Raw genomic sequence first — 15,213 nt, forward strand, 5'->3', positions numbered from 1 at the left:
GGTGTTTTTTTTTTAAGTAATTTTATCTATTTAATTTATTTATTTTTGGCTGTGCTTGGGTCTTTGTTGCTGCGCATGGGCTTTCTCTAGTCGCAGCAAACAAGGGCTGCTCTCCAGCTGAAGGGCACCAGCTTCTTTTGTTGCAGAGCACAGACTCTAGGGTGAGTGGACTTCAGTAGCTGTGCGCCACAGGCTCAGTAGCTGTGGTGCCTGGGCTTCATTGTCCCGCAGCATGTGGAATCTTCCAAGAACAGGGATTGAACCGGTGTCCCCTGCGTTGGTAGGTGGATTCTTAACCACTGGATCATCAAGGAAGTCCCAGAATTTCAGCTTTGCAATATGAATAGACTTCTGGAAATAGATGGTGGTTACAGTTGCACAAGAAGGTGAATGTACTTCTCGCCACTGAACTATAGATTTTAGAAAGTTAGGATGATAAATTTTACATGTATTTCATCACAATTTTAAAAGAGACAAGAGAAATCTAAATATTAAATACATAGTGAAATAGATTATGCAACCCTTACCCAATAGAAGGGCTTCCCTTGTGGCTCAGCTGGTAAAGAATCTGCCTGCAATGTGGGAGACCTGGGTTCGATCCCTGGGTTGGGAGGATCCCCTGGAGAAGGGAAAGGCTACCCACCCCAGTATTCTTGCCTAGAGAATTCCATGGACTGTATATCCATGGGGTTGCAAAGAGTTGGAGACAAGTGAGCAACTTTCACTTTTATCCAATAGAATATCACTGCAGCTATGAAAGGGAAAAAGGAGTATCTATGTATTGCTGAGGCATTACCTGCAGGATACGTCATTCAGTGAAAAAAGTAAGGGTGTTTGGCTGTAACCCACAGGTCTACAAGCCTTGTAATTGTCCAGCCATGAGCCTAAAGAAAGAGCCCAGCAACAGTGACAGAAACATCAACAATTTAGTGGGTAGGGAATCTTAAAAGCTTCAAGCAAAGTCCTGGAGCAATATCCCACTGTGTGCAGCAGAGGGCAGAAAGACAGGAATAGCAGTCTTCACTTCTGAGGGGAGAAGGAGAATACTATAGATAAGGGGGAATTGACATTAGGTTGGTTTATCAGTGACCAGGGAAACCAGTGAATGGGGCAGGCAGCAAGCAGGTAGGCAGCCACTAAGCCCTATGATGAAGAGGAATGGATAGTCAGGTGAGTAGGGGGCACGTGAAGCAAGGACTGGTCAAGCAGGGGATGTACAGAGGGCAAAACAACAGCCATTTTGAGTGGCCTGACTTTACAAAGGGGCTTTACAGATTTTACCATATGCTGCAGTACCCAAGAAAGAAAAGAAATGCAAGTATATATGCTTGTATTTTCAAATAGAAACAACACAGGTATATTTAAAATGTTAATATAAACATTTCCCTAGATGGGGAGGAAGGATCATGGTAGAAGGTACAGGGGTATAGCTAGACACATATGTACACACCTTGCTTCACAGTGCTGTCTCTGGAAACATAAACGTGCACACAATTTTTAATTTAATCAATATAGAATTAGATGGATTGATTTCTCTGCAGTCTTGGTAAGCACAGCCATAGCCTCAGAGGAGTATGGATAGTGATTTTTTGAGATTTCATCCACTGATTAAAAAAACACAGAAAATAACAAGTATTGAAGAATGTGGAGAAACTGGAATTTTCATACATTACTAGTAGGGATGTAAAATAACTTCTTTGGAAAATAGCCTGACTTCCTAAAAAATTTAGACACAGAATTAGCATACTCAAGAGAAATGAAAATACATGTCCTCAGATGGCAGGGGAGCTTAGGGGAGAGTAGAGATATGTATGGCTGAGTCCCTTTGTTCTTCACCTGAAACTATCACAGCACTTTCATCAGCTAAACACCAAGACAAAATAAAAAAACATTTTTTTAAGAAAAAACACATGTCCACAGAAAGGCTTGTACACAAATGTTCTTAGCAGCTTTTTTTTTTTTAATAGCCCCAAACTATGAAACACCCAAATTTCTACCGATAGGTGAATAGATAAGCAAATTGTGGTATTCCATACAATGGAATATCACTCACTGTAAAAAGTGATGCTGATGTACAGAACAATATAGATGAATCTCAAAACAGTAATGCAGGGTAAAAGAAAGTAGGTTTTTTTTTCTTTTTTAGTACATATTGAATAAATCCATTTGCAGAAATTTCTAAAAAATAAAAACTATTAATAATCTATATGTGACGAAAAGTAGAATAGTAGTGTCCTGAGGGAGGGGTAGGATGGAAAAATTACTGAGGAACACAAAGAAGTTTGGGGGGTAATGAATATATTCATGACTTGATTGTATTGTTGGTTTCACGGGTATATACATAAGCCAAAACTCATCTGATTATATACTTTAAATATATGCAGTTGTTTACAAAAAGTAGATGAGATAATAAATAATACTTAAAATTTTAAAAACAATGAATGTTGTAAGTATTTGGAGGATATATTCTATCAAATTAGAAATTTATTTCTATTTCTAGTTTATGATGAGATAGTGATAAAGAATCTGCCTGTCAATGCAGGAGACACAGAAGACTCCAGTCTGATCCCCCGGAGTAAGAAATGGCAACCCACTCCAGTATTCTTGTCTGGAAAATTCCATGGACAGAAGACCCTGGCAGGCTACAGTCTACGTGGTTGCAAAGAACTGGATAAAACTGAGCAACTGAGCACGCATGAGCACAAAGTATTTATCAAATACATTTTGGGCATCTACTGAGATTATCTTACACTTTTTCTCCTTTAATCTGTTTATATGGTATATTACATTTATAGATTTCCTGACATTAATTCATCTTTGTATACCTGGGATAAATTAAGTTAAATAATGACACATTGTAGTTTGAATGCACTGATGATTTGCTAATTCTTGGGAAATTTTGCATTTATCTTTTATTTCTAACTTCTAGTTTAACTGCTTCTGTCTTCTGGTGAGAATGGCCTGTGGTTTTCTTTTTCATACAGTCCTTGGCTGGTTTTGACCTCAAAGCTGAGAGAATGTTCTCTTTCTGTTCTCCAGATAACTTTGTTCTCTTATGGTTGGAATGATCTGTTCCTTGACAATTTGATGGAGCCTGCCTATGCAGACATCCAGGCTTGGTGTTTTTTTTTGTGAGGAGATTTCTAATTACTAATTAAACCTCTGTAATGGTTACAAGGAAAATTAAGGCTTCCTTATTCATTCCTTTGAAAAGAAATTTATTACAGAAAATATCAGTTATACACAAAATTAGAGAACAGTCTGATGAACCCTCATGTACTCATCACCCAGCTTTCATAACACTTAAGACCAAATCCTTTTCATCTGTACATTTACCCACTATACCTACTCACTCCAAGACTTTGGAAACAAATTCCAGACATCTTATCTTTTTAATCTGTAAATACACCAGTAAATTGTTCTTAAAGAAGATTTTTAAAAAGAATCTAATGCTTATATATCCCACCTACAAAAATTTAGCAATTCTTTTTTTTTTTTTTTTTTTTTTGTCATACCATGTAGCCTGTGAGATCTTAGTTCCCTAACCAGGGATCAAATGCAGGTGCCCAACAGTGGAAGTGCTGAGTCTCAACCACTGGACCACCAGGCAATTTCCTAGCAATTCTGTAATATTATCAAATATCTGTTTTTAATCCTTCCCTTATTGTTTTGCATTACTTTTTTTGGTAGTGGGTTTTTTGTTGTTGTTTTGTTTGGTTGAAGTCAGGAACCAAATAATGTCCAGTCATTGTAACTAGCTGATATGCTTCTTTATAGGTCTGCTTATGGCTCAAGGGTTAGGCCCCACTCCCCTATCTGCCTTTCACTTTTGATGCTACACAGAGGCTGCACCCCAAGCCATTGATTTGCCTTTACTTTCTCTCTGGAGAGTTGTGGGACCATTGCTATGACCCCAGGACATGGATCTCAAAATTCCAAACCCACCCCTAGTCCCTGTTGAATACGCATTAGTCCCATGACCCTGTTTCCCTTACTTCAAGCCAGCCCTGGATGATTAGAGCTAGGTTGGACATAGATCAGTTGAAAACAGACTGATGATACCACAGTATTGTTAAACTTTTGTAGGTACAGTATATTAGGAGAGGACAGAAAGCTGCAGACACCCCACCGGTGGTGACTCCCAAGCAGGCAGGAACCAAGGTTCCTAAACTGTGCTCCAGAGACCGCTGGTACTAATTCCTGCCCTAGCCCACTCCTGCTACAGGGTCATATGCAAGGCCCTCTCCCTCTCTGTCAGCACCATTCCTAGTGACCACGCAGGCTCTGTGGGCCTTTCGTTCCTGCCCAACCCCTCTGGTTGCCACAGACTTCTGTGGTAATCCCACCCACACGTGTACAGATGTACACAGAACACCCGTGGGCACCGGCTTCTGAGTGACTCCCCCCGTGTCCTAGACACGTCTGAAAATCAAAGGCAGGCAAGGCCAGGCACAGACTGACTAGAGGAGATCAGTCTTGGTAGGAATGGCCCCAGGAGTACGAGGTAGGAGACACACATGAAACTGGTGGGTGAGGCAGGAGCAATGGTAAGTGACAACAGGAGGCTGTTCAGAGCTAAGCTAGATGCGAACAGGAAAAGTAGAGAAAGCCAGACACAGGGGAAACAGGTGGTTTTCTGGGAAACAGCCTAGATGAACTGTGAAGTCGTGAAGTCGTTTAGTCGTGTCCAACTCTTTGCAACCCCAAGGACTATATAATCCATGTAATTCTCCAAGCCAGAATACTGGAGTGGGTAGCCTTTCCCTTCTCCAGGGGATTTTCCTGACCCAGGGATTGAACCCGGGTCTCCCGCATTGCAGGTGTATTCTTTACCAGTTCAGCGACAAGGGAAGCCCGAGAATACTGGGGTGGGTAGCCTATCCCTTTCTCCAGCGGATCTTCCCAACCCAGCAATTGAAGCAGGGTCTCCTGCATTGAAGGCGGATTCTTTACCAACTGAGCTATCAGGGAGGCCCAACAGATCAGCTGGGTCCCAAAAGGCGAGAGGGCATAGCCCCAACCTAACCAATGCAAGGCCAATGCCTTGGCTCTACCGAACACATAACCATTGTCTACACCTGCTTAGAAGTCACATTCTGCTCCTCCCTCCTTTTATCCGACATGTATTCCAGAAAGCACTTCTATCCTGGGACTTGCAGGTTGTTTTGTGGTCACATACTCTTGTTCAGATTGTCTGCTTTTCTTCTTAAGAGCTGTTGTGCTTGCTTCTTACGCTCCTTTAGCTAATATTCTATTCCAGCCCCCAATCTCTACACAGTCACCACTAACCATTTTTTTTCTCTTTTTTTATTATGATAAAATACACATGACAAAAAATTTACCATCTTAATCATTCTTCAGAGTTCTGTTTGGTGGTGTTAAACATATTCACATTGCTGTACAGTCGTCACCACCATCCATCCTCATAACTCTTCATCTTGTAAAAGCGAAATGACTGGCGTTTTTACTGGCTCATGACACTATCCCGGCTGCCGTTTATCGCCTGGACTGATGGGGTGGGTTATGTGCAGAGCACTGTGGCTGCAGGTAGAGGTCCCGGTCTCATCACTGCTGCCTGCTGGGCTTGACTCCAGTTCTGGGATTTGCCTTCTGTTAAGGACTGAATGTGTCCATGCTGCTGCTGCTGCTGCTAAGTCGCTTCAGTCGTGTCCGACTCTGTGCGACCCCACAGACGGAAGCCCACCAGGCTCCCCTGTCCCTGGGGTTCTCCAGGCAAGGACACTGGAGTGGGCTGCCATTTCCTGCTCCAATGCATCAAAGTGAAAAGTGAAAGTGAAGTTGCTCAGTCGTGTCCGACTCTTAGCAACCCCTTGGACTGCAGCCAACCAGGCTCCTCCAGCCATGGGATTTTCCAGGCAAGAGTACTGGAGTGGGTTGCCATTGCCTTCTCCATAGCATATGTCAAAACCCTACCCTGCAATATGATGGAATTAGGAAGTGGGGCCTTAGGAGATGATTCAGATTAGATGAGATCATAACGTGGAGCCCACGTGATGGGATTAGGGCCTTTAAGAGAGCTAGCTTCCCACCTCTGCTCTCTGCCATGTGAGGATACAAGAAGTTGGCCATCTGCAAGAGGGCCTCACTTAATCATGCTGGCACCCGGATCTAAGATTTCTACCCTCTAGAACTATGAGAAACTAATTTTGATTGTTTATAAGCCCCTCCCCCCAGTCTATGAAACTTTATTATAGCAGCCTGAACTAAGACATCCACAGAAGGTCTGGATTTGGTTAGTCGCTGTCATATTCATTTCTCTGCATGCCACACATCAGCATCTCACACTGTCCAGTCTCCTTGTCGATGTCTGTGTTGATATCTTGCTCCACGCTCTTGGGTATGGAAGATATCCGGTCTTTAAGTGTTTTTCAATAACTCAATTTGTATGTCAAACCTGCCACTCTACTGCAGTGATGGAAAAACCTGTCTATTTGGAGCATTTCTGTCTATATGGAGGATGTATCTAAATACTGATCTAATATTAAGTAAGGCTTTTTCATAGCAAGACTGTCAGATCTCTGCTGGCGTGTCTCATCCTTGTTCCCCACCCTTTCTATCACTTATTCTCCATTAGCTGCCCATTTATTTTGCACCTAAGAACACTGTGACCGATTACCGTCATCACTACAGATCTTGTAGAAGCAAGCCCCCGCAAGTTACCACTCGAATCTTGTGCAAAGTATGATAAGAATGCCCCCCGCCCCGGCTTCTGATTGGTAAAAATCACCATCTGGAATGGTTAAATGCCACTCCTGAATCCCATCATCCCCAGTGACACTAAGGAGCCCAGGTCCACAGCAGCATTTCCTGCTTTCAAACCAGGCCCACTGGGGACAGCCATCAACACCTTCTAAATGAAGCAATGCCCACCCCCCCACCCCCCGCCCAACCACTGTCATATTTCTTCTGCCTTAGCCAAAGGAGCATCCTCTGGGCAGCTTCCAGAGAACAGAGTCAAACGGTGAATCTTCTGGTCTCATGTAATAAACTCATTCTGATATTTCTACTTCCCTGTAGCCTTCAGACCCCTTTAAAGAGCTCAACCAAGGCAATTCTGGCATCTCCACCTCATTGACCTTAGACTACCATCATGTCCAAGTTACCAGAGTCATCCAGCAGCACATTAGGGTGAGTTCTGGGTGTTCTTGGCAGAACATTACATCTTGAGTCATGGGAAATGCTTCCATTGCAATCAACTTCCTACCCAGTCTGATATACCCTCTCACCCCCATCAGTTACCCTCAAGATCCCCTCCCTCGTTCGTTACCCCAGAGGTCCTGTGGTTAGACATGTCCTGCAACCTTTTGGGTGATCAAGTAGGGACTGTGCATCATGGCTTGGATATGCTGAGACTCAATACTAGTTACTGGTCTGGAGGCAATGAGAGGTGGAGCTTCAGAAGGATTAGCATTGTTTTATAAGATGTCTACCTCGTCTACCTCGGTGAGATCGTTGCACTGTCTCTAGGAAAAATCAGGCTGTTCTTTTCTATCAAGTGAAAGAGTAGCTGATGCTAGCCAAAGGGTTCAGGAGCTCTGAGGGTTCAAGGTTTTTAGATACATCCACCCAAATATCCCCATGCTAGGCCTTAGGGTCCCATTCCTTCTCTTTAAAAGGCTTGAATTTAGTACAGGAAAGCTGTTAAGGATGCACAGGTCTCCTCTGCAGCTCTGTTGCCCTTGGATTAAGTCTTGAGCCTTGTTTTCATCACACTTACTTCCTGGCCTCAGAAGTGAGCATTTCTTTACACGTTGCCTTGGGAGACTTTCTGGCTTTCACATCATGCCCTGAGTGGAGACGGCTAAGAGCCCTTCATTTTTTCTTCAAATCTTCTAAGGCAATTTGGAAAAGTTAACCACCTTCATAATCCTTGTAATTACAGCTGCCTTTATATCTTTCAAGTGCCCAAGCTACCAACTATATTAGCCAAACTTTCCCTTCAACTTATATTTCCTTCCAGTCTACCAAAGAGTCTCATGCTTAGGGGTTACTAGCATCCTACTCACCAACAGTGGTGAGAGGTCTCTGTTGCCTTTTGAATGGTGGGTGATCTAGTTGTAGATTCCTTTCCACATGGCCCGCCTTCTAGTGCTGCTGCTGCTGCTGCTGCTGCTAAGTCGCTTCAGTCGTGTCCGACTCTGTGTGACCCCAAAGACGGGGGCCCACTGTCTCTGGGATTCTCCAGGCAAGAACACTGGAGTGGGTTGCCATTTCCTTCTCCAATGCATGAAAGTGAAAAGCGAAAGTGAAGTCGCTCAGTCCTGCCTGACTCTTAGCGACCCCATGGACTGCAGCCCACCAGGCTTCTCCGTCCATGGGATTTTCCAGGCAAGAGGACTGGAGTGGGGTGCCATTGCCTTCTCCGCTTCTAGCGCTACTTCCTACTAACTGTCTTAGCTTCAGTCTCCATAAAAGCAAAGCCTAAGCCTAGAACTTGGGTGCAGTTTATCTGGTAGATGATCCCAGGAACTGAGAGAGAAAGAGTGAGGAAAATAGGAGGAGGAAAATTCAACAAAGTGTGTTTTGGTACCTGTCTTCTACTGGAGGTTGCCCCAGAAGGCATTAAGTCTCCTACATTCTCAGGCTACATTTGTGGGTTGAGAGAGCTGTTGAGGCTCAAGGGAAAGCCTGGAAGCAGAAAGGCACTTACCACACTAAGATACAAAGGAAAAATACAGGAAAAAACCCTTGGCTCAATGGTGAAGAAACTGCCTACCAATGCAGTAGCCACAGGAGACATGGATTCGATCCCTGCACTCGGAAGATCCCCTGGAGAAGGAAACTGCAATCTACTCCGGTATTCTTGCCTGGGAAATCCATGGACAGAGGAGCCTGGTGGGCTACAGTCCACAGGGAAACAAAGGACATGACTGAGTGACTGAGCACGCGTGCACACACAGAAGCACGCACACGTGAAACTTACTCCAGTGCAGTCAGAGTGGGTGGAGGGAGATTGACGAAATATAATATATAGCCTGTTAAATGGTGACAAAGGCTAGAAAACAAAGCAAGAAAGGAGGGTAAGTAGTGCTGGTTTTGTTGGGTGTGGGGAGAATGTATGTTCTTTTAAAATAAAGTCGTTAGGGAAAACTTCACTGAAAAGGTGACACTTAAGTAGACACCTGAAGGAAGTGAGTAAAATCAGCAAAACATTGAGAAGGAGCAACTGTGAGGTAGGAGAGAAATCAGAAGAGGGTAGTGCCCTAGAAGCCTTGGGAAGACAAGGAGTCCCCTGTAAGAAATGCTGCTGACGGACCTAGATGAGGGAGGAGAAGTGGCCAGAGGCCTTCCCAGGACTGGAGTCAGCGTTATCCCAGCAAGAGTGGGCTGCAGAGCATTGGAGGTGGGATTCAAAGCTGAGGGGAACTAAGAGCAAAGAGGGAGGGGAGGAATTGAAGACAGTCAACATAAGCAACTTTTGGGGGGTTTAGTAATAAAGGAAAGCAGAGCAATGGGGCAGTAGCTGGAAGGTAATGTAGGATCAAGAAAGGACTTTTTTCCACAATGGAAGACCTCCCAGGATCTCTACTTCCATTTCCCTTCATCTTTCCTCTTGCTGTAGACAAATGTACAGCCTTTTCCACCTCTCTCCTCAAACCCATAAAATATTTTTGCAAAGCTGTTCAGAGTTCTGAGCTGTAGAAGAAGAAACCCACAAAAAAGTCCTTTGTTCCCACTTTCAGTTCTGTCACGTTGCCTGGGGCAGTGAGCTTGCTGCCTTAGTCAAGGGCTGAGACTCCAGAGCAGAAAGAACAAAGGCAGGTATCTCGGAAGATCATCCTCCCCATTTGATCTGGGTCCTTTATCCACCTGGATGCCCTTCCCTAAACATAGGGCTCTCCGTCTGTGGCTGCTCTGTCAGGGCAGATACTTTTCTCTGTTCTAGAGAATCAACTATTTGTTTTCAAGTGCTCTGACCAAAGCAGCATTCTTCAACTTCAGGCACTCTCGGATCACCTTCATGATTTTTTCCTATTTCCCCATACTGAACAGTTTTTATTTCAGGTTTTAACGCACTTTCCTCCTTAAAAATATTTTATGGCAGTAAAATTCACACAAGTCTCTAACATGCACAATTCAGTGGCCTTTAGAATGTACGTTTTAGAATGTGCCACATTTACAATGTACAACCATTACACCTCGAAAACATTTTTCTTCAACTCAAAAGGAAAGCCTGCTCCTGGTAAACAGTCACTTCCTCCTTCCCATTTCCCCCGCCCCACCAGCTATGGATTTGCCTCTTCTGGATAGTTTATATAAACAAAATCATACAACATGTGGTCCTGTGTATCTGGCCTCTTCCACTTAGTTTCTCCATCAGTGCCTTATATTGTGTCCCCCCCACCCTTTGGGTATTGTTTTGACTCCCTGCTCATTTCCTTTTCTGCATATTTTTTATTTTCTAAGTTATTCTCAAAGAAAATTTTATGTCACCACTACAACTATTCAAAATATTTTAACCCATGTTAATATGAAGTATTAATGCTGGCTTAAAACTAAATATTAAAAAAACTAAGTTCACGGCATCCAGCCCCATTACTTTATGGCAAATAGAGAGGAAAAAGGTGGAAGTAATAACAGATTTCCTTTTCTTGAGCTCTAAAATCACTGCAGATGGTGACTGCAGCCATGAAATCAGAAGACATTTGCTTCTTGATAGGAAAGCTATGACAAACCTAGACTGTGTTGAAAAGCACAGACATTGCCGACAAAAGTCCATATAATCAAGGCTATGGTCTTCCCAGTGCTCACGTAGGGTTGAATTGGAAACAAGGCAGAGCGCTAAAGAATTGATGCCTTGGAACTGTGGTGCTGGAGAAGACTCCTGAGAGTCCGTTGGACAGCATGGAGATAAAACCAGTCAATCTTAAGGGAAATCAACCCTGAATACTCGCTGGAAGGATGGATGCCGAAGCTGAAGCTCCAGTATTTTGGTCATCTGATGCCAACAGCCGACTCATTAGAAAAGTCCCTGATGCTGGGAAAGATTGAGGGCAGAAGGAAAAGAGGGCGTCAGAAGATGAGATGGCTGCATGGCATCACTGATGCAATGGACATGAACTTGGGCAAACTTCAGGAGATAGTGAGGGACAAAGAGGCCTGGCATGCTACAGTCCATGCAGTCACAAAGGGTTGGACACAACTGGGCGACTGAACAACAATTATATAAATACAGAATTATTAAAATACAAAAGAGTACTACTCAAAAGAAATTTTTAAGCTTAACGTCTAATGACATGTTCTGTGTTGTTTTGGCCACATTTTGTACAAAGTAATGGTTTAGTAACCTCTAGTCTTTCTCCTTGGAGAAGGCAATGGCATCCCACTCCAGTACTCTTGCCTGGAAAACCCCATGGACGGAGGAGCCTGGCAGGCTGCAGTCCATGGGGTCGCTAAGAGTCGGACACAACTGAGCGACTTCACTTTCACTTTTCACCTTCATGCATTGGAGAAATGGCAACACACTCGTGTTCTTGCCTGGAGAATCCCAGGGATGGAGGAGTCTGGTGGGCTTCCATCTGTGGGGTCACACAGAGTTGGACACGACTGAAGCGACTTAGCAGTAGCAGCAGCAGTCTTTCTCCTGAAAGCAAGTTAGGGTACAGCAGGACACCCACTTTTCTCAAAGATTTCACGTGGCTCTAGGGAAATGTTTTGGAATCTTACTGGACTTAATGGATGCTGACATCGCCTGTCTGTATTGTGAGGAAAGGTTGCAGATACCAAAGACCAGTGTCATCACCTGCTGTGCAGCCACATCACTCACAGTACAACACACTCATGAAAGGTACCTGATAGGATACCCTGGGCACGGAGAGGGGGCCCCCATATTCGGAGAGAGAACACCCATCTGGAACGGATCTAGAAGAGGTTCAAAAATCAGACACCTATAGGAGGAAACGAGTGAAGCTGAGCAGGTGACGACAGCCACAAATCAGGCGATTGCTGCTGGGCAAAACCAAGGTCCGTGATGGCTAAATTTCCCGGGTTTTCAGGAGAACACAGAACATCTGGATTTTTAATGTGAAATCTCCAGATTCGTACGTGTTGGCAACTCACGCAAAACTGTAAAAAAGTGGATTGAGCAAATCCTATCTGTGCACTAGACTGGCTCCAGAGAGCGCTTATTTGTACCTCCGACCAGTCATTTTAGAAAGAAGCCGGTAAAGTGTCTCACCAAAAGCCGGTACAGCCAGGACGGGGAGGCAGAGCCCAAAGTTTCGAGAAGGCTTCAGTCTCGAAACAGTTTCCAGGTCGTAAAATACATTCTTATCCTGAACTCAGGCTGAAACTCCTCCAGGGAGCGCCTCAAGGAGGGAAGGGCCAAGTGCAAGGTGCTTGACCCGCCCGCCCAACCGCACCCTCCGCGCCGGAGCCCGGGTTTCCCCGCCTCCCGGACTTTGTCCTCCGTCCCTTAGGCCAAGAAAGCCTTCGCAGCCACTGCCTTTCACCGCCTGCCATCCTCGCCCCCTAGACACTGCCTGTTGCCAGCCCGGCTCCCACTGCGCGTTCCCAGCGGGCCGCTAACATCTTCCTACACAGCCCTATCGCATTCTCCCGAGACCGGCTGTGGGTGACTTCCCGGCCCACCACAGGCCCGCAGCGATCTCCCCTGCACGCACACAGCGCGCGCAGCGCGCGCCCGGGCCCGAGCGACGCGCCTGAGGTGGCGGGCGAGGTGCGCATGCGCCGCACGGGTTTTATTGCGTCACCGCGACTCCGGAGCCCGCGGCTCGAGCATGGGCAGGCTGCCCGGGCCTTCGCGCTTGCGCGTCTTCCTCTGCCAGTTGCACGCCGCGGCAGCCGGGCTGGCCTCGTGGTCGAGCTTCTTCTCCAGCAGGTGCATTCGGGCTGTGGTCTCCGTCAGCATGTCCATAAGCAGTTCCTGCTGCAGCTTCAGGTAGTTGTTCTCCTCCAGCAGCACTTGGCTCTTGACTCGTTGCACCTGCGCCTTCCAGCCCGCGACGGTCTGCGAGGGCAGCTGCGGCCGCCACGCTGGGTGGCCTTCGGCGGTCCAGCGTCCGCCGCGGAACACGAAGGCCTCGTCGCTGAGGCGCGTGCGGGGCGAGCCGTAGCTGAGGCCTAGCTCCGCCTGGCGCGTCTGGTGGTCCAGCAGGTAGAAGGTGGACATGGAGGAGATGCGGCGCAGCGGCGGGCGTCGCGGTGAGAAGCGCCGCGAGCAGTGGTCGGTCCAGAACTGCCGCAGCTGCTCCCACAGGCGGCTGGTGTAGCCCCAGCCCAGGCACCCAAAGGCCTCCAGGGCGAGGGCCGGGCGGGCCTTGTCAGGCGCACGGATGCCCGGAGCGTAGCCACGAGGACCCGGGTGACTCGGGCTGCGCCCTTGCCTCTCAAGCCCCGATGTCCAGAATGATAAAGGCGAGCCAGGGGCACTGCTGGGGAGCAAGAGTATGGGTGAGCAACCTGCTCCGGCGAGCTGTTCGACCCCCTGTACCCTAAAACCACGAGGCCTGGTGGGCAGGGCTCAGGCTTGCGACGGCGCTCAGGGCTAACAAGCTGCTGGCCACTGAGGAGTCCATCCCTGCCCACTCGCCTAGCAGCAGTCTTCCCGGAAACATCTCCAAAGACCACTTTCGGGTCTTGGGGCTAGATAGGCTGATAAAGGACCAGAGCCCTGCTCTCTTGAGTGCTGAGTGGCTGCTGGAAGGGGTTAATAGGCCCTTAGGGAAGGAGGGAATGATAGCAGAGGCAAGTAAAGATGCACAGGAATTTTGACAGGTACGTTGTGGGTGGATAAGGGAGAGCCTCTAGGCAGAGTGAAGGGCTCTGCAAGGATCCAGTGTTGCACATGTGAGGAAGAGCTTGGGGTAGGGTCGGTGTAGGGTATTAATAGCAGAAGAGGAAGCTGGAAAGGGAGACCAGGGTGCTCTGTGAGGCTGCTGTACAGGTAGGCTCCAGAGTTTAGACTTCCTTCTGTGGGTTAGAGGGCGCTACTGCAGGACTGCAAACGCAGTGGTAGGTCTACATCCTGAAAAGTATCTGGTGGATGTCTAGCATACCAACAGCGTTATTGCCCTTATCATTCACTTATTTTACAACTTTGAGCTGACATCTGCTTTGTGCCAGGCTGTGGTTTGGGTAGAGGGTCCCAAGCATAGCCTACGCCCGCCCTCAAGATATTCCTGGTCCATCTGGGAAGCCTGATGTGTGTGTTTAGATCACAGTCCCTTGTAGTCAGTTCAGTGGAGGCATGTGCCATGGGCTAGGACCTGAGCCAACAGTGGTTGTGCAGACTGGGTATGACTTTTATCCCAAGCAGACTACATGCTCAAGGAAGCTAAAGTCCAGGTAACAGACACGTCCCATTCTCCCTTTCCTCACTCGTAAAAGTGCTGATTCTGTTGTGTGAGAAAGAGGGCTATATTTTCTTTTAAATTCCTCTTCGCCCCATGGAGAGTGAAAAGAACCCTGGGGCAGGGTTCCCTCTGTTAGACCTCCATTAATTCAACACACGCTTATTTTTCACACAAACCTGGGCAGTACTGTCCCCTAGATCTGGCTCAGGGACATGTCTCTGGAAGACCATGTAGGGCCTTAGGATAGAACCAGGCCCACCCTTGAGGTTGCATCTTTCCAGAGGACCCTTCCCCTATAATCCTCACATGTCGTGCCTCACCTGGAGGACGTGTCGAAGATGCCAAGCTGCTGTCCTAGGCCTGGCCCCATCTCTGAACCACTCAGTTGCTTTTTACCAGCTATGACTCACAATGCCTCTAGGCCAGATCAGCTAAGCTATAAAACAGACCCCAGGGCACGCCCCTGTATTCATTCAGCACACTTACTGAGGGTCTGCTGTGTTCCAGGCACTGTTCTTAGGGTGGGACAAAGATATTCCCTCATTATTCTTAGATGGGGAGAAGGTCATAAGCAGAACCTAAGAAAAGAATATGTTCGAGGGGGATGAACAAAATAGTCCCTCATGAAGCTAAGCAAGGGTGTCGTGGGTCAGATTTCCCAGAAGCAGAGCCTGGGAATTTTTTGAGGGATTTATTATGGAAGTGACGAAAGCAGGACAGGGTAGGGAGAAAAGGTAAAGCTAAGCAAGAATGTGACCTCAGGTGGAGACTAGCTCTAGTCAGATCTCAGGGAACTGTGCACAATTGTGCCACAGAGTTAAGGCTCCTTACTGCCAAGGAGCCAATCTTTTGTGCCCTTCTTCCCCCACCCACCTCT

General features: G+C 46.7%; 1 protein-coding gene across 1 annotated transcript; it reads right to left on the bottom strand.

Moving 5' to 3' along the window:
* CBY3 (chibby family member 3) lies at positions 12,731 to 14,706 on the bottom strand. Its single transcript, XM_018051711.1, has 2 exons — positions 14,657 to 14,706; positions 12,731 to 13,415 (listed from the first exon to the last, which is right to left on the bottom strand). The coding sequence occupies exons 1-2, from the start codon at positions 14,704 to 14,706 to the stop codon at positions 12,731 to 12,733; spliced, it is 735 nt and encodes a 244-aa protein (XP_017907200.1).

Source organism: Capra hircus, chromosome 7 (assembly GCF_001704415.2).
Source record: "Capra hircus breed San Clemente chromosome 7, ASM170441v1, whole genome shotgun sequence".
Lineage (NCBI taxonomy): Eukaryota > Metazoa > Chordata > Mammalia > Artiodactyla > Bovidae > Capra > Capra hircus.

What these genes read in the sequence shown, in the direction of transcription:
- CBY3 (XM_018051711.1), bottom strand. Translation starts at nt 14,706, where the DNA reads ATGGGGCCAGGCCTAGGACAGCAGCTTGGCATCTTCGACACGTCCTCC. An exon ending in ATCTTCGACACGTCCTCCAG is followed by an intron (nt 13,416 to 14,656) that starts GTGAGGCACGAC and finishes CTTGCTCCCCAG; the next exon opens with CAGTGCCCCTGGCTCGCCTT.